Source organism: Curcuma longa, chromosome 11 (genome assembly GCF_044706935.1).
Source record: "Curcuma longa cultivar G26 ecotype Majalengka, Jawa Barat chromosome 11, ITB_CL_G26_1.1, whole genome shotgun sequence".
Classification (NCBI taxonomy): Eukaryota; Viridiplantae; Streptophyta; class Magnoliopsida; order Zingiberales; family Zingiberaceae; genus Curcuma; species Curcuma longa.
The window spans coordinates 28,198,471-28,222,581 of NC_133871.1; the positions used below are offsets into that span (position 1 = coordinate 28,198,471).

Sequence of the window (24,111 nt, forward strand, 5' to 3'; positions counted from 1 at the left end):
ACAATGAGAAAATTGCTGACCATATTGATATGAATGAGCATCCTAAGATTAAGATAAATTAGCCAATGAAAACTCAAATGGTTAAGGTGTATAAAAAAAATGGATGAAGTTTCAAAGTGAAATGAGTGAGAGTCATGATTATTATGTGAAACAGATATCTATAGAAGTTGATTTTGTAGTTTATCATGTGATGAATTTTCAAAGTTCTTCCTCCAAACCAAGGGTCCTCATGCATAACAACCAGAGAGACTACATATCCTGTAGTTGTAAGAAATTTGAGTTTGATGGCATTCCGTGCAGACATATGTTAGCTTTTTTCTATATCAACCAAGTGTTTAATTTGCCTGATAAGTATATACTCAAACGTTGGACACAAGATGCAAAGGTTGGAGCTGATGGGAGCCTAAAATTCTGTTCCGTTCAATTCTTGCCAGATAAAATTTTTTTGAAAACGGAATCTTATCAAGCAGCCCTCATATTCGATCAACTAGGTGCTTGATCGATGCATTAAGATCATTGGGCTCTTGTGTTGGTATTCAGGATCCATATTTATGGAAGAAACAATTTATGCAGCAGAAAATAAATTGTATCTTTCTTCTTGAGATTGTGTAGGAGTCTTTACCCGAAGACCTCTTAATTTTCTGCTGTGTTCCTCTCCTCTTCTTGGATGTTGTGTGGGCAACGATCCTCCAAGATTACTCCACTAAAATTTCTTCCTTCTATCTGATAGCAAGCAAGAGAAAAAGCTCTCTTCTGCTTCTTCTTCTTGGTTGCCGGCTCTAGCAAGCCTTAGGGACTTTGTGCGCCGGCCCTAGCAAGAGGGGAAGGAGAGGAGGCTTGGGCGAAACAAGGGAGGAAGCCTAAAGGGGGGGGGGGGGGGGGGGGGGGGGGGGGGGGGGGGGGGAACGCCGACCCTAGCAAAACAAAAGGGGGGGGGGGATGCCTTGTTGTGCCGCCAGCCCTAGTTTGCAAGGTGGTTCTTTCCCTCTCCTAAACCTCCCCTTTTATAGCTAAGTCATCTTAGAAAATTTAAAAAGAATCTAATAAATTTTTCTTATCCAGATTTAGTTAGAAAAAATTTAAAAAATCTCTTGATAAGATTTTGTTAATTTCCTTAATAAATTTTCTTAACTAAAATTTGTTATTATCTTAACAAAATCTCTTAATAAAATTTCATTAATTTCTTAACAAAATTCCTTTATTAAATTTTATTATTTAATAAAATTTCTTAACAACATTTCTATGAAAAAATCATATCAAAATTTTGTTTACGATTTAGAAGAAATAGAATTTTTAAAAGAATTTCATAATGAAAATTCTTAACAGAATTTTTTCATAGAAAAATTCTTTTTTCACAAGAAAAATTCTTAACAGAATTTCCTACCCGAAATTCTATTAGAATTATCTTAGGTGGATTCGAGATTTTATCCAGAGGCTACAGTAGGGACTTAGAGGAGGAATTAGTTATGACCTCCTGATGGGCTTGGGCTTCCTGTGTTCTCCCTGAACACCCAACTCAGGTCCATCAATAATAACCCATACCACTAAAGGTTATTATTGAACTATCGCACCAATCCCATATTATAATATGAGCTCCTTCTTATTATGAGTGTATTAATCTCCTTGTGTTTAAGATATCGTATGCCCGTCAATTAATTGAATTATTGACAACTGAATTAATTAACTTCTGAATCCAAGAGTAGTACCACTCAACCTTATTATCATGCGGAACTAAGTCCACCTGCAGGGTTTACATGATAATCCTTATGAGCTTCTCAAGGGGACATCATCAGCCTAAATATTAAGACACAATTTCCTTCTATAATCAACAACACACCATATACATAGCATTATCTCCCAATTCATCGGGCCTTTTGATTTAACAAAATAAATCTCACTCTTTGATGAATTAAAGAAATACATACTAAGTATATGTGCTTGTTATTATATCGGGATTAAGAGCATGCACATCCATAATAACTGAGGTCTAGTTCGATTATATAGTCAGTATAAATCGAACGACTTCAAACGGTCCTGCTCAATACATACAAAGTGTACTAGTGTAATTTAATAGTCAAGATAAACTAATACCAATTACACTACAACTACTCCAATGGTTTGTCCCTATCCATCTTGATTGTGAGCTACTATTTATAATTTATAAGGAACCGATAACATGATCTTCTGTGTGGCACCACACACCATGTTATCTACAATATAAATTAAGTGGACAACTGCATTATATAAGAAATGCAAATATTTTGACCAAGGTGATTCTCATTTCAATATTATTGTAAAATATATGTTTATACATGATGCGTGTTTCGCAAGTATACGGAATGTCGCCAAGTAATAAAAAGATCGAATCCACAGGGACCGTGTAATTAGTTACTAACCTAGCACAATAAGAGTGAAGAGTTCATAGGAAATGGTTTGGTGTGGGGAGAAAGAGTGTTCTAGAGCTCCTAATCCATAATTCGGAGATAGAATTTGACTGTGACAGAATGTGGGAAGGTGACTCTAGGACTTCGGATTCGTCGAGAAATTGATTGATTGACTTGGATCCTCTACCATTCCTCAATAATTACACAATTGTAGGGATTCTAACCAAATTATCCAATTAGACCTCGTCAGGTTTCCTCGGAATAAATCAATGGTGTTATAATGTTACTAATGTCGGTTTGAGATGATTCTAGATAGCCTGGTTTATGGCTTTCCTGCTGTCACTCAAGCGCCCCAGCGTACTACTAGAGTCCTACCCTCTGTCACAGGGTATCCTTTTAAAGACCTCTCCCCAACAATGAGTAACCGTTAGTTTTCCCTCATAAAGATTCTTTATAGCCTAAGCAATTCCTCGGAAGGTCCGGTTAAGATTTTCCTCTTGTCACGAGGCGTCCCGGGTGTACGATCCTAAGAATTCCTCAATCCACAAATAATCTCTACCCTTATAGATTCATACCATTCACAAACATATTATCAAACAAGTATAAGACACAAATCCATAATTCCTCGGAAGGTTCATAGTGATACAAAGTTCCTTGGCTATACTCAATATTTGGCTCATGATAGGAGGGGGTGCGACTGAGTACTGGAGCGCACAGAATCTAATTTTCGGCCTTTCTAATAGTAGTATCTGGGTGAGGTAATGGAAAAGGAAATCCGTCAGGTAAATTAAATCCAAACCCCCCCCTCAGATCTATATATCATTCTCATCGCTAAACATGTGTCAATATCAACCTGGAGTTGCCATCAACGATTTCTAAGTTATCCAACTCACAACCCAGGGAAGATGCGATGGCTGTGATAAGACCACCCACAACGATCGATCCAGTTGAGGATTTAGAAATTTTCACCAAGTTTTGCAGAAAATGGAACCCTGTATCGAATTCAACCTAATGCAACATCGCCCAGATACAATATAGCTCAAGTTTCCTAACCACACCGTCGCTTTCGGCTCTAACAAATATAGTTTTGGTCATAACGCGGTGAATGTATCTAAAAACTGAGTTTTATAGCAATGAGGCTTTGGTCTTGAAAGGATCATAGGGTTCTCCAGAAGTTGTAAGCTTTTGTCAGAACTTGGTGCTACTAAACCTCTTATCGAAATCTCTAGTCGCTCCAAAAGGTATCCTAAAACAATTGTTGAAGTTTGCTAGGGTCCACGAATATTCAACATTAAACATTCTAAAAGTAATAGTTCCTTCTTCTTTGTCATCATTAGTATAGTGGACCTCTAGGGAACTAAGGAACTCCAAAGTTATTTTGGGGTAGGTTGGAAATTGATCATTCATTAAGTCTAACCAACCTATGTTATCAAACATCCATGCTACATCATCCTTAATTCCTAATTTTTCCATAGTATACTCGTCAGCATAGCGAGAGCAAAGAATTTTACGGGAATTTAAACAGTTATACCTTTCCCGTTGGTCGTTATTCCGAAAGATAATGCCATATATATTGTCGGAGACTTCCCCGGAAGCTTTTCGTTTCCCTTTGTCCGTTGTTTTTCCTCTTCCTCTCGCTGGAGCCTTCTCTTGCACGGGCTCCTTGCCTTTTCCCCTCTCCGGTTATTCTGTGCTGCCGGATCCTCCAGATCTACGGAACCTTTTCAACAAATGACTCATTATGTTAGATCTGAGGTGTATGCGTAGATCTGAAGTAAATCTAGGGGTTTTGGGTTAGATCTGAAAGGAAAGAAGTCAAATCTAGCAAGAAAAGGCGATAGGATCGAAGAAAGAGGGTTGGAGAGGAGATTGGAAGAGATTAGGGGTGAAAGAAGGAAGGAAGGGGTTGTTTTTGGGAGCGCACGGCCGTGTGCTAGGGTAGACACGGCCGTGTGTCCTATTTATGGTAAGTGAGGCACAGCCGTGCCTGCAAGGCACGGCCTTGGACTGGCGTGTCTCTGTTCGTGGGCACGCCCGTGCCTAGGAGACACGGGCTAGAGTTTTCGCGGCTCTGTTTGATCCACACGGTCGTGCCTGAAAGGCACGGTCTGGTGTGGGCGTGCTTCTGTTGCCAGGACACGGTCTAACAGGGTCGTGGCTCTGTTAAAAGGCACGGCCGTGCCTAGGAGACACGGCCATGTCCAGTCCACCTTTTTATTGAGACACGGCCGTGTCCATGGGACACGGCCAAAAGCTGCTTGTGCCTAATATGAGGCACGACCGTGCCTTTGAGGCACGATCCAGCTTTTATTGCTTCTCGAACTTGAAATTTTCCTGTAAAAATAGGATAAATTTATTAGTTATACTCGAAACAAAACAAAAAGAGTATATGCGTATAAACATAAAAGAAATGAAAAGTAAAAACCCTTGGGTTGCCTCCCAAGAAGCGCTTGTTTAAGGTCTTTAGCTCGACCCCTTTATTCCATAATGTACAGGGATCATTGGTTGCCCTCTCACAACCTTCCCCTGGGAGGAACTTTGTATTTTGCTATTTTTAGACACAGCTTCCTTATTTGCCCGGCCGGAGCGGGCATCTTTTCCGGCATGGTTGTAGGGTGGTACTCAAACTTCCTCTTCTTCGGTTGGATGTCTTCCAACCGGCAACAATGTGGCTTTTCTGGCAAGTATGCATTGGAGTCCAAGGAGAGGTTGAAGTCGATTTTCTTCTCACCAACTTCTAGAGATAGCTTACGGTTCTTCACATCAATCTTTGCTCCAGAAGTGGCGAGGAATGACCTTCCCAAAATAATGGGGATAGACGGATCTTCCTCCATGTCAAGTACAACGAAGTCGGTGGGGATTGTGAACCCCCCGACTTCCACTGGCACATCTTCAACTATTCCTTTTGGATATCTGCAAGTTTGGTCTGCTAGTTGAATGGCCATGGGTGTAAGTTTCAGATCCGTGTACCCACATCTTTCACTTGTTATGTATGGGATAATGCTGACGCTAGCTCCAAGGTCACAAAAAGCTCTCCCAATTGAAATATTACCAATCTTGCAAGGGAGAAAGAAACTACCTGGGTCCTTGAGCTTCTGAGGAATTTTGTTGTTCAAAATCTTCTCACTTATATCCTCAGTGAGCGCCACCACATTCTTTGGCCGGGTGATATCCTTGGTAGACATTAACCCCTTAATAAATTTTGCAAATTTGGGCATCTCGATGAGTGCATCGAGAAGGGGTACGTCCAGCGTTAAGTCCTTCACCCTATTGTATAGCTTTTCAAACTCCTCATCCTTTTGCTTGTATAGGAGCCTCTGCGGGTAAGGAATATTTCTCACATATGATTTCTTCTGTTGAATCCCAGCGGGCGAAGCGGTCTCAACTTCCTCCATTGTGTCTTCAACATCAGGTACTGAGGAAGGAGGTTGCACGGCGGCTGGGGTGAAAGATATACCTTCCCTAGGAGCAGTCACTTGAGGCTCTCTGTCCTTCAAGGTCCGTCCGCTCCTAAGCTCAATAGCTTTGCAGTGCTCCATGGGATTAAAGTCTGGCTTGCCTGGGAGTGCACCCACAGTTCTGGAGGAGAGGGAAGAGCTGATCTGAGCTATCTGTGTCTCCTGCATCTTCATCCTCTTGTCGTGGTCGTCAAGTTTTTCATTAATCTTGACCACATCACCTTGAAGCTGCTCCAGAATTTTCAAGATTTTCTGGGTGTCTGACACTTCTTCACTAGGCTTCTGCGCATTTTGGTAGGAAGGTCCTTGGTTGTTGTTGTTGCGGTATGAAAAATTTGGGTGATTCCTCCAACCCGGATTGTAGGTATTCGAGTACGGGTTGTTTCTTTGATTGAATGTGCCAACTGCGTCGCATTGTTCTCTGCGCATTCAGCTTAGTGTAGTTGTCCACATTGTAATTGTCATTAGTCCATTGATGGTGATTCAGCGCCACATTCTCAATTAATTCTTCGGCTTCTTGCATTGCACTCTCAATATGTAGAAAACATATACTGATTTACACACATAAAATTATAAAAATAAAGAAACAGAAAAGTAGTAGTAGCTTATAGAGCTGTCTCAGACGATTAATGCAACAAATTGAAAGAAGTTAAAGCACGAGTATCATGCTACAAGACTTGTCAAAAGTAGCAAGACTGCCACGTTTGTCCACGCTGAACCTGCCTTTTTCGAAGTAAAGATTGACACCGGGCTTGTGCTCTCTCATTTCCGACAGCGAGAGAGGAATTAAAATTAGAAGCAAATTAATCACAATTTCCACGAAAATAAGATGAAAATTAAGCTCTAATAATCGATAGCTAAATTTGTACAAGGCTTAATTTTCCAAACGAGAAAGGATTGAGAGGAGAGACGATCGAGCGCTATCCATCCTATTCCTATGCGAGAACATAGCAAACAACAAAGCCAACAGTACTTGAAACAGAACAAAAGAAAAACAAGTTAAGCATGAAAGAGATGAGCAGTTTGATCGGCGGCGTTCCTTCTGCAGGCTTAGTCCTATGACAAATTGATCAAGAAGCTATTTTGACTACCAAGTGAGAGGTATATACTTCCCTTGATTAGTAGGTCGTACGAGGTCCACTGACATCGCCGCCGCCGCCGCTGCCTGAGCCCCAGCCGTAGGCGTCGGAGGGCAATTGCATGTTGTTGAGCAGATTCGGAGGCAGCCCGTGGAGGAGCACGTGCTGGTTGCCGTTGGAGTCGAGCAACTGCTGGTTATGTGGCGGCGACTGTCCCACCATACCGGGGGACCCCATGGCGCCTCCCGCCGCCCGGCAGCGCTGTCTCCTCTTCCTCCAACGGCAGTCGCTCGTAGGCCGCGTTCCCGAATGATGCCGCCATTAGGATCACCGGCCCCGACGCGATGAGCGCCCCCACCACGGTCCCGCCCACCACTTGTCCCTGCCCGCCCGCCAGGTAGATAGCCAATCCGCTCGCCGCGGGTGGCGCCGGCGGCGGCAGGAACGACCCCGACAGCGACAGGATCTCGAACCTCCCGTGCAGATTCACCGCCGACGCAACCCCCGCGGCTCCTGGCTGCCGCAGCGTTACGTTGACCACCGTCCCGCTACCGCTCAGGATGGAGACTCCTCTCTGCCGGCGACGCGCGAACGTGGAAACGCTCTCCACCACGTCGCACCCCCCGGCCACCTCCATCACGTGCGACCGCAGCGTGTTGGCGCTGTCGCGCGTGATGATGATCGGCGGCTTCGGCTTGTTTTTCGAACCGGCTGGTCGTCCGCGGGGACGGCGCATAATCTCGCCGCTGCCGCCACCTTCCCCTGCTGCTCCGGAGGTGGTGGGGACAAGTTCCCTGGCGTCACTTCCGCCATTGTTACTGCCGTTGTTGTTACTGCCCCCATCGGTGATTCCCTCATCCAGATCGCGTTTTTCCAAGCGGTGGAAGCTTGTGCCGATGCTGTTGTTATGATCTTCCTCGATTTTCAACTGCTGCTGTTGCTGTTGCTGATGAAGTTGCTGGAAGTGGTGGAGAGGATGGAAGTCTCGGGCATGGAAGGGAGGAGGGAAGTGATGTGTGATTGGATCCATGGCTTTGCACTCCTGATCTCCTTAAATTCGATTACTTTAGCTCATAAAACAAATTGAGACTTGCTCGCGCTGGTAATATTCAACCGAAGAAATGGAACAGTGCAGGTGAAGCAAACAGGGAGGTGTAGAGATTAATCAAAACAAAGGCCAGTGGGAGGAAAAGATTGGCTTAAAAAACGGAAAAAGGAAGGCGGCGCCTTGTCTCCCCCTTCCTCCCTCACTTCTGTACTATAATAGTACACTTTATAGCTCACAAAAGCTGCTAAAATGGAAGGAAGCTCACCCTGCACCTCTCCATCGATTCAGCTCCGAAGGTGTTCGTTCAGCGACCTACAGGAGGAGGCGTGGGAAGGGTGGAGGTGTTCAAGAGCGTTGCAGGATGTGGTGGGTTAGGGTTGGAAGCGAAGCAGGTCAAAGGAAAGATAGAAGGAGAGGAGGAAGAAATGCATGGGCCTGATGGCGATCTCCACGGTAAGACAACGAAGAAGGCGGTGGATGGACCCCACCTCTTCTTCTTATGCACGTTCTTGACTGCTCTTCCAGTTCCACCCTTCACCTGCGGTATCTGAATGAATTGAAACTCTGTGTTGCTTCAATAAGCGAAGGATGAGCCCGAGGATGTGATTGGCCTGCTCTGGTGGTCCTCGTTCCCTGCCGTCCACCGGATCCGAGACACCGTGGCTCCCACGTTTTGGAATCCACCGTGTGCATGACAGCAGTTTATGGTCCCATTCCTCTCCGCCCTTCCGCAACTTACCCAACCTCACCTACCTTGCAGACCTGTGGGACCCGTCGAGTGCATCGCGGGTATTCCTGGAGAGCGGGCGGTATGCAAGGAGAATCCATTGGGGATCGCACTGCACCATGTGTCTCGCTCTTCGTATTGAATATTTCCAGAGAGGTCAGAGATTGTCGCGCGAGAAGGCGGGCCGTAGCGCGGATCTCGAGGGGCCCCAACCGACCCTCCTGGGAACGGGACCCACGCGGGCGTCGACGACTGGATCGTGGCCGTCCGCCCGTCGTCATCCCGCGTTCGAGACGGAACTAGCTGTCGCCGCCATCCGGCCCGGGAGCCGCTTCCCCCGCCGCGACGTGCTTACTCAGGAGCCACGCCTCCGCGTCGAGACGCGTCGAAAGACAACGGCCGGCCGAGAACGTCGTCGTCGGCATGACGCCATCTGTCGCAATGAGCGTGCATGACTACCGCAGGCGCAGAGAGTCACTTTCAGGTACAATTTCTGGATGTTGTGATGGAAAAGGAAAGTGAAGGTGTAAGTGTCGCCATGGCCATGGCCGGGGCATGTAGTCGCCAGAAACGACTGAAGACGTAGGGGATGGGCGTGCGTGCATGGGAGTGTGCAAGGCTCGAGACTGATTCGATGGGACGGTGAAGTAGATTGATTTATTAACCTGCCATTGATGTTGACCAAGAAAGGGAAGCAAAATGACAAGCTTGTGTCATCTGCGAAAGGCAAGGACAGAAGTCGGTTTGCGGATCCCATTCCTTCCGAGAGTTTAGTTGGTGATTTCCTTTTTTAAAAAATGAAAAAATAAAAATATATAGCTCTCATTAATTTTTCGAAAGGATTTGTGTATCTGAGATTGATCTTGATTAAGAAATGGTGTAAAATCGACAGATGTGTGTCATCTGTGAAAGGAGAGGACAGTAGTGGTTGACGGACCACCATTGCTTGGAACATTCACTGATTGATCAGGAAGTTTGATTTCTGATATTGAAAGAAAATTTTCAAGTTTATATAATATAAAATAAAAATACATTAAAATCAGGCATATCGATGTGAATATTTTTCTTTACGATTGAAACGATTTTAACCAACGTCTTATAGCACACAAAAAAGTTCAATGGGACAACTGCACTACTACTAATGAGGCTTTACTGATTAATTAACTGCAGTTAAATAGGAGCAGCAGCGAGCATCTCGCCCAATGGATCGAGTTTTTAATAGTTCATTAGCGTCGACCACTGTGTGCATGTGTAAATGCTCTTGCGCGGCGACTATATGCGATGGTTGATATTTGAATTTTCTCTGCCACGTCATCTAAAAAATATTGAAACTATCATGCTAATCCACGTTGTTAATGACTTGTGATGTAAGTTAATTATTTTTCACTACTGGACGTGTAAGTTAGGTTACAATATTATTGAAGTCAAAGTTTGCCATCTGACTTTTAAAATTTTCAACTTTCACATTTCTTCTCCACTTCACTTGCTCTTAGATCACAACTACTTGCACCGATAACATAATCATTTTTCTTGTATTCTCTTCGTCCAAACGCACAATCAAACTGATTGATCTCTTTCAGTGAAGAAATTAATCTGAAGGCTTGATCTATACGCGACTATATTTGCTAGTCCGTCGCTTCTATCTGCTACAGCATATCCAACTAAAACAGATGGAAGATCTACAAGTAACTGGACATTTATCAGACTTGTTAATACAATAGAGCCAAACAGGTACAAGAATCAGGTATATATATATATTTCACTTGGGAGATATCATCAACAGTCACTGATGTTTCTTTCCAGCCTTTCCTTTCCTGTTCCAAGGAGAAGTTTGGTGTTACCCTAGCCATCATCTGACGCAAATACTATTCGATAAGTACGTCTAGTCAAATGAACGCATGTGCGATTAGGTGGCAATTCAGTCGACATCGATGCATGCATGTGCAATTAGGTGGACCATAGGAACTGGCGGAAACCATGGATTTTGACTTGACCAGTACTGCTGATTGTTACTAAACCCTAAACCACTAGCAAGGACAAACCATGAATCATTGGAGGATCAGCGTGTTTCTGGAATAATAATATCAATTCAATGCCCAATATCGCAGTCAATTAATGGCAATGCTCTTCAATTCATCAATCATTAGAGGTAGTTTATGAAGAATAAGTCGATAAGTATATTGAAAAAATTGGGAGTTTTTTAATCGAATTTGGAAGCCGGCGAATTTATTGAATACAGAAATTATTTAGCAAAGTAGAATTAAATTTAAATGTATATTTATTCGAATGACCAAATAACTAATAATACAGCAATTCACATCTAGTGGGAGGAGCCCTTTTTTTACGACATATGGGCCGTTCTTTAACGGTCCAATTTTGGCCCATGAATCCAACGAAAGCAACGTAAGAGCCGTAGTTAATTAGGGCAACACAGCCGCCATTCCCCGTTTCCTCGCCGTCTGCATGTCGCTTCTATTTATTGATCCCTAATCCAACCTTCTTCCTCGGCCCAGTCGCTTCTGCCGGAGACGTGCCGTCAGCATCAGGTACTTATCTGGCCGCGGAAACAATTGGTTACATTGGAATTCTTGTCGATATTGTTTCCTCGGAGTTCAAGTTGCCCAATCTTAAGACGCGAAGAAAAATGGACAACTAAATGCCGTGATCGACTATCTTTTCTTATATCTTTCTTATACGGGACATAAAATATAGGATTTGTCGTTTCGAAGGGCACCAGTATGATTCGTTCTTCCTTCCTTAATCTGGATTCTGCCAAAATTGGTTCTTTGATCTTTCCAGATTTTGTTTCGGAGCACAGAAAAGCAGAATAACTAATTTTTCAACACGCTTTAGGTTGGGCAGCCAGTGTCTGAAATGGCTGGGAGTATGGCGATCCAATCTCTCTCTTTGGTTAGGGTTATTTACGTTTATCCATTTCATTTTATTTGTGCTTTTCTTTTCCAATCTCCTATTTCTGTTAAGAACCGATCTAGATTTCATTGCTTGAATGGATAACTGCTTTTCGCATTTCGATGCTTTTATCACTGTCAACTTTCATGCATTCTTGCTCGGCATGGTTCATCGCTTTCTACGGTGCAAAGTAATTAATTTCGGTTTCCCTCTTATGACGAAAAATGGATAATTAAATTTGTAGTTTTTTGTTCGGGAAATTTCATTCTGCTTTGTGTGCCAGTTTGAATGACTAAATGATGAATAACTTTAAAAAGCTATGGAAGTTTTCCATATGAAGCTTTTGTCATAGTTACTCTGATAGTTAAAGCTCTTATCGATTTTTTTTTAATATAAATCTGTAAATTCTTTTGCAGCTAAACGTATCTGAACTTATGAAAGTGGATTAAGTCAGTTCCAGATTTATTTTTTTTTATCATCCACTTATTCTATTGATTTTGATATGTTGCTTTTGATAGGATTTACAGGTAGGTTTTGTCGTCCATTATAAACTCACACAAGGCTCCATGAACAACCAGTTCAGGCAAAATCTATGGTTTTTTATGAGAATGATGTTTCTAAATTAAATGAAGAGTAATTCCTGAAAGCTATTGAATTCTTTCCTGATATTTTGTTGTCATAGTTAATCTGTTAGTTCTCTTTATGTCCAGATAACTAAGAGGTGCTAGATTGTTAAGAGAACTAATTAATGGCATTCTTAATGATGAATTCTTCTTGCAATCTTTAAATTAAGATCATATGCACATGAAGCTCATGTCTCAGTCACTATTGTGTAGATAGTCTATGTATTCTGATTTGTTCTGATGTGAAACTTTCAGGGTCATGAAATTATCAGTAAATATCAAATTTAGTCTCATAAAAGCCTAAATCACTCCCAGAATTGAAATGCATTGGAAATTCTTCGTCGAGGAGCTCTTGATGTTTTAGTTTTCGTATAAATTTGAGTTTGCAATTTAAATTATGACAAATTGCATTGGAAATCAATTTGAGTGAGACAAAACTCTAAATTTTTACAGGAATAGAATTCTAATTAACTGTATAAAAATATTTTATATTTTTGAAAATTGTCTCACAAATTGATCTGCAAACCACTTAACATTATAAATTTGAAAGTGAATGCAGCACGATTTATGATTTATTAAGAAACAAATAAATATGATTTAATTTGCAATTTGTTTTTAATCAATTGTGAGCGTGATTTTATATTGTTAGGATTAATGTAATTTAACCTTCATAACATTAATTATGGTTTAATTTCTTATTCGCCGTCATGTTCAATACTATTAATTGATGCTCAATGATTAATATCACCACGACTTATCCAACTAAACGAGTTGCGTAGCAATGATGAACTTTGAAATATGACCATCAACTTGCGCAAGATGACGTGACTACTACTTTTCCAATTTTGTTTTATCGAATCATTATATGCTTTAGAAAACAGTATGTTCTCAATTAATTATTTTTCTCCTTTAAATTTTTTTTTAAAAATATTTTACGAAGAAAACAGTACGTTTGTGTCCAGCCAAAATCCAACGTCTCTTTCTCAAAAAAGTATTGACGTGACTAAATTTTTGATTTCCCAAGTGCTCCTATTGGCTTTCATTTTGTGTGGACTCCAGCTCCACTTTTGGCCTCGTCGAGTAAATTTAATTTGCTCTCCTCACAAATATTCCATTCTAATCAAATATCTTCTTTATTTTATGATTAAATGAGCGGTCCGACTCCATTTTGCTCATCTTCCTTCAACTTCAACGTACTTGTTCTCTGTTATGGCACTGATCAGTATCCATGTCTTTTAAAAGAATACGTTGCCATCCTAAATTGTCAATTTCAACGTCGATGAGAATAAAGGAATTAAGTCGTTTTGCCTCGAGTAATATGAACATGGATTGATTTATTCGAAATCTAGCAGTCAGTTACTGTATACATCGACTACGATAATGGCTGTCAACCCTCCCTCAAATTCACACAGTCAACGTTAATAATTCAGTACTTTATTTCGGATCCGGCTCCCGTTTCAACCGTTGAATCCAGTCCGACTCCAGATCGCGTCTCGAATCCGGATCACGTTGCGGCCCTTCGGCGTCCGGCCGGTGCCTTGGAGCACCGACGTCGAGCTGCTGCTCCTTTTGTCCCGTTCTAAGTATTCGTGCGGAGGCATCCACCGGTCGTCGTCATCCTCCGCCTCCTTCTCTGCTTCCTGCCACCTCTCGGGGACGTCGCTGAGGAAGCTAGGCCAGACGGGCACCGCCACCGGTGCTGAGGATGCTGCGGCGGGGCGCCGCTGGGGCGCGCACCGGTCTACCTCACCCTCGCGGCGGAAGTGGTTAGGGTCAGGCCGACGCCACCAGGAGGAGTCGCCGGCGGGCCAGAATACCTCATCTTCGGAAAGATCAGGGAGGTCGGCGCCGCCCGCGCGGCAGTGCGCGCTGCCGAGGAGGCGGTCCGCGGTATGCCTCCGCGCCGTGGCCATCGCCGATGGAGCTTTAAGCTTTTCGGCGGCTAGAATCCATATTTATAAATCCCAAACGAAGTCTGGCCTACCGTAGCAGGCCCCAAGAACACGAGGCCGCAAACTAGTTAATCCAATAACAACGAGACACATGTCGAGAGGGACCTGGGGAAGATTCTTATCATCACTTCGATTTTGTTTTTTGTTAGATTACTATTTCATTTCACGCCTCACAATTTAATCAATAAATTTAAATCGTCCAAATGCTCTCAATTTTTTAGTGCAGATAAAAATGATGCGATGGCATTCTAAGAAAAATAACTACATAAAAATGAAATATTCATAAAATATTTTAAGAATTTAAAATTATAGAAGCTAATTGAAAAAAAAAATAGAAAGAAGAAGCGCAATTATTGGTCGCACAGGATAGGAGGAGCGTTCTCTACCAAGTTGCACTGCACTGCACTGCACTGCATGATGCGTCGTCTTCGCCGTCGTCTTCGAAGTGTCCAAGAAGCAATCCCGCCACCATCGAACTCCGCTCTACCACTTCACCACCTCTCTCCATCACAAGATAAACTCATAGCCACTATGCGTGAGTCGAGAGGATGCTGTCGCTTCCGCCGAAGAGGACAAATGACGGCCACTATGCGTGATCGAGAGGATGTCGCTTATGACGGCGCCTTTCGGGCGACGGCGACCTCTTGACACGTGGTGGCGCTATTGAGCTCGCTTCCGAATGGAAATGATAAGATGGCTCCGTCATGGATGACGTCGGCGATAGATACAGACGGTCGATGATGGGCCCGACTGCGTTAATGGGCCGAAAGGACCTTGTGCTGGCCCACCAACCGAATGATTGGGATACTCGGTGATTTCAGGCTCGTAGTAACGTCGAGTCGAGGCTAGTGACGCTGGTAGTTAAATCAATTAATTTTTTAATGAGGTGAAAATATTCTACCAGTTGAGTGGAACAAGTCCGATTACATAGCTCCATCAAACTATCAGACTAGGTGTGCGTAATAAACTGTTAATAGCATACTATTAACACACTAATCAGATGACCCAAATATAAAATCTGTCAGTCTACTAATAATAGCATACTATTAATGCAGCATGGAATAGGTACATCCAAAATGAAAATAACCAATATAACATAGACGTAAACTGATTCAGATAATTTACAGACAACGTGAGGGATTTACCTTGTAGGCATAAAGTCCATACAATGCTCATGTCTTTGAACAAAGAATTATACAGTAGCATGAGTGCTTCTCATTCTTCAGAAATGTATGATCTGATTGATCACGAGAGCAGTCAGCAAAACTAGTCATTATCATGTTTCTGATCAGAAATCCAGGAATAACGTTATATGAATTCGCAATGGATGGGGGTTCCCATTCAGATCAACAATGTCAGTTCAACTGAGTGCTTTCTGCATGGATGCCTCAGGCAATTCAGCAGATCCCTTGCGTTCTTCAAAGTAATGTGTGGGCTTTAATGGTACGTGCCATTACCTATGGGAGCTTACAGCCATTCCAGCAGACTTGAAATTAGAAGAATAAAGGGTGACATCTGACAACCTTCCGTTAGAAAATTCAGCAGAAACATTCTTTTGGCTGATTTTTGGTCTCGATGACCTCCAAAACCAACCTATAGACGATACCATTTTATTCCTCTGTTTCATGGCAGTAGAGAAAATTTCACTGGTTTCACTATTTAAGTTTCCATTATCTCCTTGTCGATCCCAATCCTTTCCACTAGTTGATGACTGACTTTCTTGATAGTTTCCGTTCACTGATGGGTCGCTTCTTTCTGGAGAATTACAAGAAGCCTGCTCTTCGACCTGGCTTACAGTTTCACAACCAGTATAATTGTTTACATCTCCATCTTCCTTTAATTTTCCATTTAAATTTCTAGCAGGATTCAGGAGAAATAGATCAGATTCAGGGCTGACTACATCATTTTCGGAGAGATGATTTCCTGGGCTGTTTTGATGGTACTGTTCTATCTCTCTCCAATTAGTCTCTTCCCTTGGCTTTAGTTCTTCAAAGACAGAGATGATGTCCTCGGAAGCAGGAGGTTGGTAATAGAATTCCTTGATATCATGAACTTTGATCGACCTGGCTGCTCCTTGAAGCATATCTGCCTCTTTTACAGCTTCCAGATCTATGTCGGTACCACTTTGGGATCTGAGAAAATGCTCAATTTCTTCTTGGAGCTGGCACAGCTGCACATACTTCTCATCGAGCATGAGCTTTGCATCGATCAACTTCATTTGTACCCTCTCTTCGCGCCAAACTTCTGCCATCTGCAACATCTTCTGTTCTTCATCCACTTCTTCACGAAGTCTCAAGGATTCCATCTAGATAGCCTCAACCTCAGCTTTGTCTTCTTTAATCTCCTTGGCCAGTTCTTCGCATACTTGCTCTACAATCTCACGCGCCTTCCTCTCCTTCTCATAGTCATGCAAACACCTCCTTGCAGACAACTTTGCTTCAGCAAGTTCATCGACAAGCTTGGCATTCACAACTTCCAACCTTTTTCTATTCTTCCTTTCTCTGATAAGGTCATCCTTGATGTGCTCTACTATATTGCAGGCTTTCTCATGCTCTCTTCTCCTCCATAATTCCTTCTCTTTTGCAAGGCTTTTCATGAACTGATCGATCTTTTTCTTTACGGACTGCCGCTCGGATTCAAGATCATTGATGCAACTGCGAGCCCGCTCTAGCTCCAGATGCAGTTCAGAGATAACTGAGAAGCCGTTTACCAGTTCGCCCTCAGGGAGCTTCAGATGGCCATTGAATTGGTAGATATCCTCTGGCAAATTTGGAGAACCAGGGTCCCATTTAGTTGCCTTCTCCATTGCAGAGAAGAGTAACGAAGATGAACATTTCAGCTGTTAACCGAAGAAACACATTGGGTAAGCTTGACAAGCTATAAAGAACACCATCGAATTAACTACATATTCAAAATGTCCCTCGGTGATGGATAAAACTAGGAGTGGTAAGCTCACTCTCCGCAATTGCGAGTAGTCTTATCGAACTATGGATATCAATATTGGAAAAGATTTACAGGATTCTGCTTGAAATGCAAAGGCCAGCATCGATGCAACAGATGAGAATGCTAAAACTAAGTAGAAAATTAAAGTGATCGACACCAATGTACTCTAGTCAATGATGCTCTAGTCAACCTAAAACTACACCATAAATCAAAAAGAAGCTTCAAAAATAGAATTCTCGATGTTATTAAAGTATAAAAGACGATATTTCTAACACAAGGAAAGCATTTCCCAGAATCATTCTTGCTAATTAGGACTGGAGTTTCTTAGCTTAAGTGAAGATGTGAAGATACTCTCTATGAGACGAGCTAACATAGTCATCACGAGTAGAAAAAGCCAATCAAAACGCAATTTTAGGAGATTCCATCGGAAGTCCTTTACTTGGAACCCTATGAAAGGTTGAAATGAGAATAGAGAAAAGATCCGTGGACGGACGAAGGGAAAAAGGGGAATCAGATCTTGTGGGTGTAAATACCGGAAAACCTACCCGATTGTTCCGTTCGACACCTACAAACTCCGCGGGATGCAAGTGCCACAAAGCGGCAGCCAGCCGCCTCGACGAAGCCACCGTCGCGGCGCCCATTTGGACGCAACTCACGCCCCGCTGGTCGCCAGTTCCGCCTCCGACGAGCTTCCTGGTGGGCTTCGAGGACCCATGCGCGTCGTGAATCTCCGAATTGGAAACGGTGTGAGTGCGGGTGACCAAACGTCGGCCCTTGATGCCAAGACGGCGGCGGCACCCTCGGTGGAGCTGGTGATTCCGCCGAGGGCGCAGATCTGAGCCGGGGGCGTTGGTAGGATGATGTACCGCCGGAGCAGGCGCACGGGAATTGTTGAGCGCGGATGATGGCGTCGTGGATATTTTCCTGCTCCCTCGGCTCGATCCCGACGCCATCGCCATTGGAGACTGCGAGGAGGAGGAGGAGGCAAGACTGAAGTAAGCGTTCTGCGCCAAGATTCGTGCGATTTGCTCCATTCTGTCTCCGTCCCTACTTTATTACGGGACACCAGAGGGCCCCATCCCTAAACTACCCTAACCTTTTTCATTTATTATTTTTTATTCTCTCAAATAAGACTTTATGTTGGAAAATAAAAATAAAAAAGTAATACCCATTCAATTTTATGAAGAACTGTTTTGATTAGTCAAACTATTCGGATTAACTTTTTAAATGAGTCTGATTTGGATATTTTAATTACGGATTTAAGGGTGGCGTTTTTGGATGCATATGCCATTAGCATACGATGTCAATGATTAGTGACTAATTAATTTTTTCTCAGTGCAATATTTGTCAAAGATCTGCCTACTAAATTGGTCAAATATAACTTTACACATCACCTTCCTCACATGTATTTGGTGTGGAACGATGCATTAGTCTTCAGAAACTTATCCCAGGCTCATTATTTTTATAAACAGTTGCTGCAAACACAGTTCTGATGCCATTCCAGCGAGAAATGAACAATAATGTTTTTAAGTTGTTGGAGCATGTGATCTTAATTATATAAACTATATTTGAGTGAATGTGACGATCCAACCATCCCAGCCAAACAAAAGGTGTAATCTTTTATTAAATGATCACACAATATTCATTAATAGGTTCTCTTTTTTTTTAAAAAAGAAAAAATCTTCTTCTTTTCAGCTTTTCTTAATTTTAGACATGTTCAAAGCGTAGTAGGCATTTAGTTTGAAGCTGGAAAATGTACAGAATCTTCTCAGCTGTAGGAAACAGATATATTAATAAGTATCTATGATTAACTTTTACTGATTCTGAAAATTTACATTTTCTGTCAACACTGGTAATATTCAAACACATTTTCAGCATCTAAATTTCAGAAGTGGCAAGTTACAACCTTTGCGAATCTATCAAATAGATATTCCTAGAAGCAGTCCGAAGTGATCACTGCATAACACAGGGTAGTCTTTATCATTGTGTTGGTGCATGAGTCCCGGTATGCTATCCTTGCCAATTATCTTGATATATGCCAATTTATAGTCCTTCAGTTTGCACAAAAACCTATCCAATCTCTCCTGCAACCTTCTCCTTCCTGTGATCATTAGGTTGGAGACGGTGTCATAAGTCCACCCCTTCTTTCGGGGTTTCAAATGCTTCCAAGCATCGACCCACCCCTTACCCTTGGGCAACGGGAAACGCCCATCTAGTTCCTCACTCCAGTTCATATCGCCTCCAAAGATGACATTCTCATAGTTTGTAAGGATGGTGATGGCTTCCTTGGCTTGAGCAGTGCGTTTCTTCGTGTGCGACTCGTCAGGTAGATCAGGTTTCTTTAGGTGACTATTGGCGACGACCAACCTTCTTCTCTCCCCAAACGCTTCTACTTCAGCTACAATCAACTTCTTCTTCATGATGGAATCCTTAAAGCGCTTCAAACACAGAACCTTCACTGGAACCCTACTTAACTACAAGCAACAAATTAAATCATGAGAGTTAAGTTACTATTTGTTTGCTTCGCATTCTTAAAAATCTTACTAATTAGACATCAAAGATCGTACGTTGCTCGTAGACCTTTTGTTGACAGTACTGCATGCAATGTATTTTGTTCAATTAAGGAAGGCATACCAGCATACAGTAATGCTTCCTTGTTGGTGTTTTGTGCGGCACACATTCGTATCGCCGCCACCATTCGAACTCTTCAAAGATTTTGTGAATTTTAGGTGTTACCTCCTGCCAAGATAAGACGGGAAAAAAACTCATATATATTGCTAAGTCTTACATATATATATATACCTGCCGACAGAGATAGTTTTAGAATAAATCCTATGAAAATTACAATCACAAGAGAATGATTGTTTTGAGGGATGATACTTGAAATAGAATTATGTCTGGCATTTTCAGTTGCATGAGTACACCAATAGCTTCCATCCTCTCGTTCAGTTTCACATCTACTTGCCAGATGTTGTATGTTACTATTGTGATGACTCGTGGCATCGGATTACGACTGATCCGTCTTGGAGTTTCTTGGAAAAGGTAACCCATGAAAACATACAAGATGTGATTTAAACTATGCCATAAGAGAGAACTTCACATTTCTATAGTCATGTCGATATTTTAGATAGAATCAGTAATGGTTATGGTGAATTTTTATGTTGAATTTGAGGTACCTTCACTTTTTTCGGATCTGTCTTACCTGATCGCCGAGTTACCGACGCTCCCTTTGCCAACTTGTTCCTATCAGAAGCCGGTGCATCGCGCGTGGAAGAAGCTGAAGCAGAGCTCTGTTTAGTGGATCCGAAACTCAAGACCTCTGTAGAATTGATGGATAGCACTGAGGTTTAATTGAGGATGTGGGGTGAGTAAGATGAAAGAATTCGTCGCCATCATTAGAGAGAGAGTCCCATAAGTATATGTTGAATTTGAGGTTTGTACCTTCATTACCGTTTGCATACCCATAGCTGTTTAGCAGATCTGTCAACACTTCCTCTGCCAACTTGTTCCTATCAGAAGCCGGCGCATCGCGCGTGGAAGAAGCTGAAGCAGAGCTCTGTTTAGTGGATATGAAACTCAAGACCTCTGTAGAATTGATGGATAGCACTGAGGTTTAATTGAGGATGTGGTGTGAGTAAGATGAAAGAATTCGTTGCCATCGTTAGAGAGGAAGTCCAGTCCCATAAGTATATGTTGAATTTGAGGTTTATACCTTCATTACCGTTTGCATACCCATAGCTGTTTAGCGGATCTGTCAACGCTTCCTCTGCCAACTCGTTCCTATCAGAAGCCGGCGCATCGCGCGTGGAAGAAGCTGCAGCAGAGCTCTGTTTAGTGGATATGAAACTCAAGACCTCTGTAGAATTGATGGATAGCACTGAGGTTTAATTGAGGATGTGGTGTGAGTAAGATGAAAGAATTCCAGTCGCCATCGTTTGCATACCCGTAGCTGTGTTGCGGATATGTCAACGCTTCCTCTGCCAACTCGTTCCTATCAGAAGCCGGCGCATCGCCGTGGAAGAATAAGTGGATATATGTTGAATTTGAGGTTTATACCTTCACTACCGTTTGCATACCCGTAGCTGTTTTGCGGATCTGTCAACGCTTCCTCTGCCAACTCGTTCCTATCAGAAGCCGGCACATCGCGCGTGGAAGAAGCTGAAGCAGAGCTCTTTTTAGTGGATTTGGAACTCAAGTCCTCTATAGAATTGATGGATAGCAGTGAGGTTTAATTGAGGATGCGGTGTGAGTAATTAAGATGAAAGAATTCGTCACCATCGTTAGAGACGAAGTCCCGTAAGTACGAAGCACCCCAGGCCAAAGCAGCAGCGCCGCAGGCGATAGCGACCTTTCCGCCGGGAGAGCTGACGGAGTTGCCCATCCTGCTTCCTAATTTCCTCCCGTCTCACACTTCAGTTCCTCTCTCAGGTACTTGATCATTGGGCAAGCAAAGTAGAACTTGTTGCACATAATTTGAAAGATTCTTAAAAGAAAATAATGAGTAAAGTTCACACTGATGACTATGAACAGATTGTGACGACCACTGTCCACAGGCATCTCCTTTAGTCTGCAAATCTTATCCCTATCTTTGACAACCACTGTCCTCGTACGCTCGATTGATTTATTTTTGGAACCAAGACCTACGAAATGCATGACTGCTACATTAATTCTGATTTCAAAATTCCAATAAAAATTAAAAAAGAAAAGCGATCGAAGAACAAAGGAGAGAAATAGTAAGGCTATGTACCTATAAATGAGTCATTTTTAAATATAAAGAGAGGAATTTATTATGTCTGACATATATCTACCACAATAACTTTTTTTATGCTTTAGGCTGGATATTTTCCAAACGAAAATTCATTATTTGCACTAAAAAAATTTATTCTAAATATTAATATCTTATATATATTTTTTAAACTACTTGATTACTTCCACGTGTGTAAAAAGTTTTCTTCAACATTAAGGAACATATTTTGACATCTCAACATGTTATTCAATTATCATTATACAACTGTTCAATATCATCTAAGTCCATATCTCTCATATAATTTTTGAATAAGTCAGATATATAAGATACCATAAAACATATCTGAATGATTCAAAATTTATATATAAGATAATAATATAAAATAATATTAAAATACATTTAAGTAATTGTACACGATTAATCGATAAAATAAGATTTAGAATTAAATAAAAAAGGTGTCTTTTTAACTTTGAAAAATAAAAAAAATGGAAAACAGTTTGCTTCTCTTTATGATAAATCTCAGTCTCATGGACTCAATATCTGGGGTAAATTCAGTACGGAAGTTTTCCACCGACCAAATAAATCGGGAAACGCATACGACGGTCAATCCAGATGCCCAACATCCTTTAATTGCGTTCTCCATTTGGAAGAAAATTCTTACAAATACGCCGTAATCGAACCGCGGATCCTTAGATCACAATCCGAATGTCCTACCGTTGTACCATTGCTCCGGGACCAATTTGCTTCTCTTTATAATATAATATATGGTTGTAAATGATTCACAGTCCACATCTTATTAAATATTAATATTAAAATAGAATATCTTTTTGATAAAAAAATTGAAAGTGATATATGTCTTTGATGATTTCGAAATAAATTAAAGAGGTGTCTTTTTAACTTTGAGAAATGAAAAAAAAATTGAAAAACAGTTTCCTTCTCTTTATAATATAATATATGGTTGTAAATGAGTGAAAGTCCACGTATTATTAAATATTAATATTTATGTGTGTATTTTAAGGAGTTATGGGATACAGTGGCAAGAAACATGAGAAAAATATTATCTAAAAAACAGACACATCAAACGCTCACAGTCACATATAATTAAATTATATTAAAAATTTACTCAAAATATTAGTACTTTAGATACTTTCAAATATTTGATTCACGATACTGATCTGATAGTTTAAAAGTTATAGTCATAGATTTTTAAACTTTATAATTAATTTTTATCAGTATTGATTTTATCAGAAGATAAAAATAAACAAATTTTATCAGTATTGATTCACGACTTGGTTATGATTTGAAAATAAAAATAAGATATATAAATAAATAAACTTTACCAGAAGTATTATATTTAATTAGTTAAAAAATAATAATTATACTGTATTTAACTGACAAGGAGATGGAACTTTCGCAATTTCATTGAGATTTTACATTCAATAAATCCATGTGAAATAACAAGTCGATGATACGTATACGTTCTTAAGTGGGTGTCGAATCAAAGAAAAACGATTGATTTGATCATATGACAAAAATAAAAAAACGAGTTTCATAAGTTTGGAAGGAAATATAGACGCTAAATGGCGGATTCCACTTTTTGTAGAAGAAAAAAAGAAATATATCTCAATTATTAATTTTCCATATGAGCATATGCATGTTTCATGCCTCTCCTACGGTGGTAAACAAACAAAGTATGAATGGAATTAATTATACACTCACTGCCACAGATTTGAAATATATTGAGACATGGACGTCTGAACAATATTGAACGATGACCAATTCAATTCAACCAGAAATAAGTAAATAACAAAAAACTTAATTATGTTAGAAATGTTTTTTTTAAGGTGTCTTCTGTTGAAAGATGGTAACTCTCAAAATGAGTTTTTTTATTTAATTTGGACAACTTCACATTACATTACATATATATGAATTATAAAATCTATATATCTTTTGGTTCGTGTACATAAAACATTTATCATAGTTCATGAATTCAAATTTAATTTTTCAACTTCTAATTAACATCTTCTTCTCCATCCCAATCCATCCCTTTCAACTGCAACCATCCATGTACAAGCTCGGAAGATTATTAAACTTGGCCAGCACAAGGAATTTAATTATGGTCCCCTCCCTGAGACGATGATACATGCAAAGAAACAAAAAAAAAATCTAAATTTTCATCTATAAATACCTGGCTGGATTAATTAATTCTGTATCTCATTCATTCCAAGCTTTCCGGTCTT

At 41.2% G+C, this 24,111-nt stretch overlaps 3 protein-coding genes and 3 pseudogenes across 7 annotated transcripts; 1 reads left to right on the plus strand and 5 right to left on the minus strand.

Annotated features, from left to right (window-relative positions):
• Window positions 1–4,897: 4,897 nt before the first annotated feature.
• LOC141837511 (uncharacterized) lies at window positions 4,898–6,271 on the minus strand. Its single transcript, XM_074724893.1, has one exon. The coding sequence runs from the start codon at window positions 6,269–6,271 to the stop codon at window positions 4,898–4,900; it is 1,374 nt and encodes a 457-aa protein (XP_074580994.1).
• A 396-nt stretch (window positions 6,272–6,667) lies between these two features.
• On the minus strand, window positions 6,668–8,362 carry LOC141839294 (AT-hook motif nuclear-localized protein 18-like; annotated as a pseudogene).
• Window positions 8,363–8,394: 32 nt separating this feature from the next.
• LOC141837512 (uncharacterized) lies at window positions 8,395–9,218 on the plus strand (annotated as a pseudogene).
• Window positions 9,219–13,543: 4,325 nt separating this feature from the next.
• On the minus strand, window positions 13,544–14,143 carry LOC141841912 (protein S40-6-like). Its single transcript, XM_074730109.1, has one exon. It carries the CDS (start codon window positions 14,140–14,142, stop codon window positions 13,687–13,689), a length of 456 nt encoding a protein of 151 aa, XP_074586210.1. The 5' UTR covers window position 14,143; the 3' UTR covers window positions 13,544–13,686.
• Window positions 14,144–15,258: 1,115 nt separating this feature from the next.
• On the minus strand, window positions 15,259–18,111 carry LOC141841287 (uncharacterized; annotated as a pseudogene).
• Window positions 18,112–18,920: 809 nt separating this feature from the next.
• Window positions 18,921–21,632, minus strand: LOC141842167 (uncharacterized). 5 transcript variants are annotated; one of them, XM_074730392.1, is made up of 8 exons: window positions 21,400–21,632; window positions 21,181–21,282; window positions 20,837–21,001; window positions 20,566–20,730; window positions 20,327–20,464; window positions 20,005–20,156; window positions 19,759–19,863; window positions 18,921–19,598 (listed from the first exon to the last, which is right to left on the minus strand). In XM_074730392.1, the coding sequence occupies exons 1-8, from the start codon at window positions 21,503–21,505 to the stop codon at window positions 19,044–19,046; spliced, it is 1,488 nt and encodes a 495-aa protein (XP_074586493.1). In that variant the 5' UTR covers window positions 21,506–21,632; the 3' UTR covers window positions 18,921–19,043. The 5 variants fall into 5 exon arrangements, with proteins under 5 accessions (XP_074586493.1, XP_074586492.1, XP_074586490.1 ...); XM_074730391.1 differs by having other exon boundaries at window positions 20,837–20,980; window positions 21,181–21,324; window positions 21,400–21,631; XM_074730389.1 differs by having other exon boundaries at window positions 21,181–21,324; window positions 21,400–21,631.
• Window positions 21,633–24,111: the final 2,479 nt, after the last annotated feature.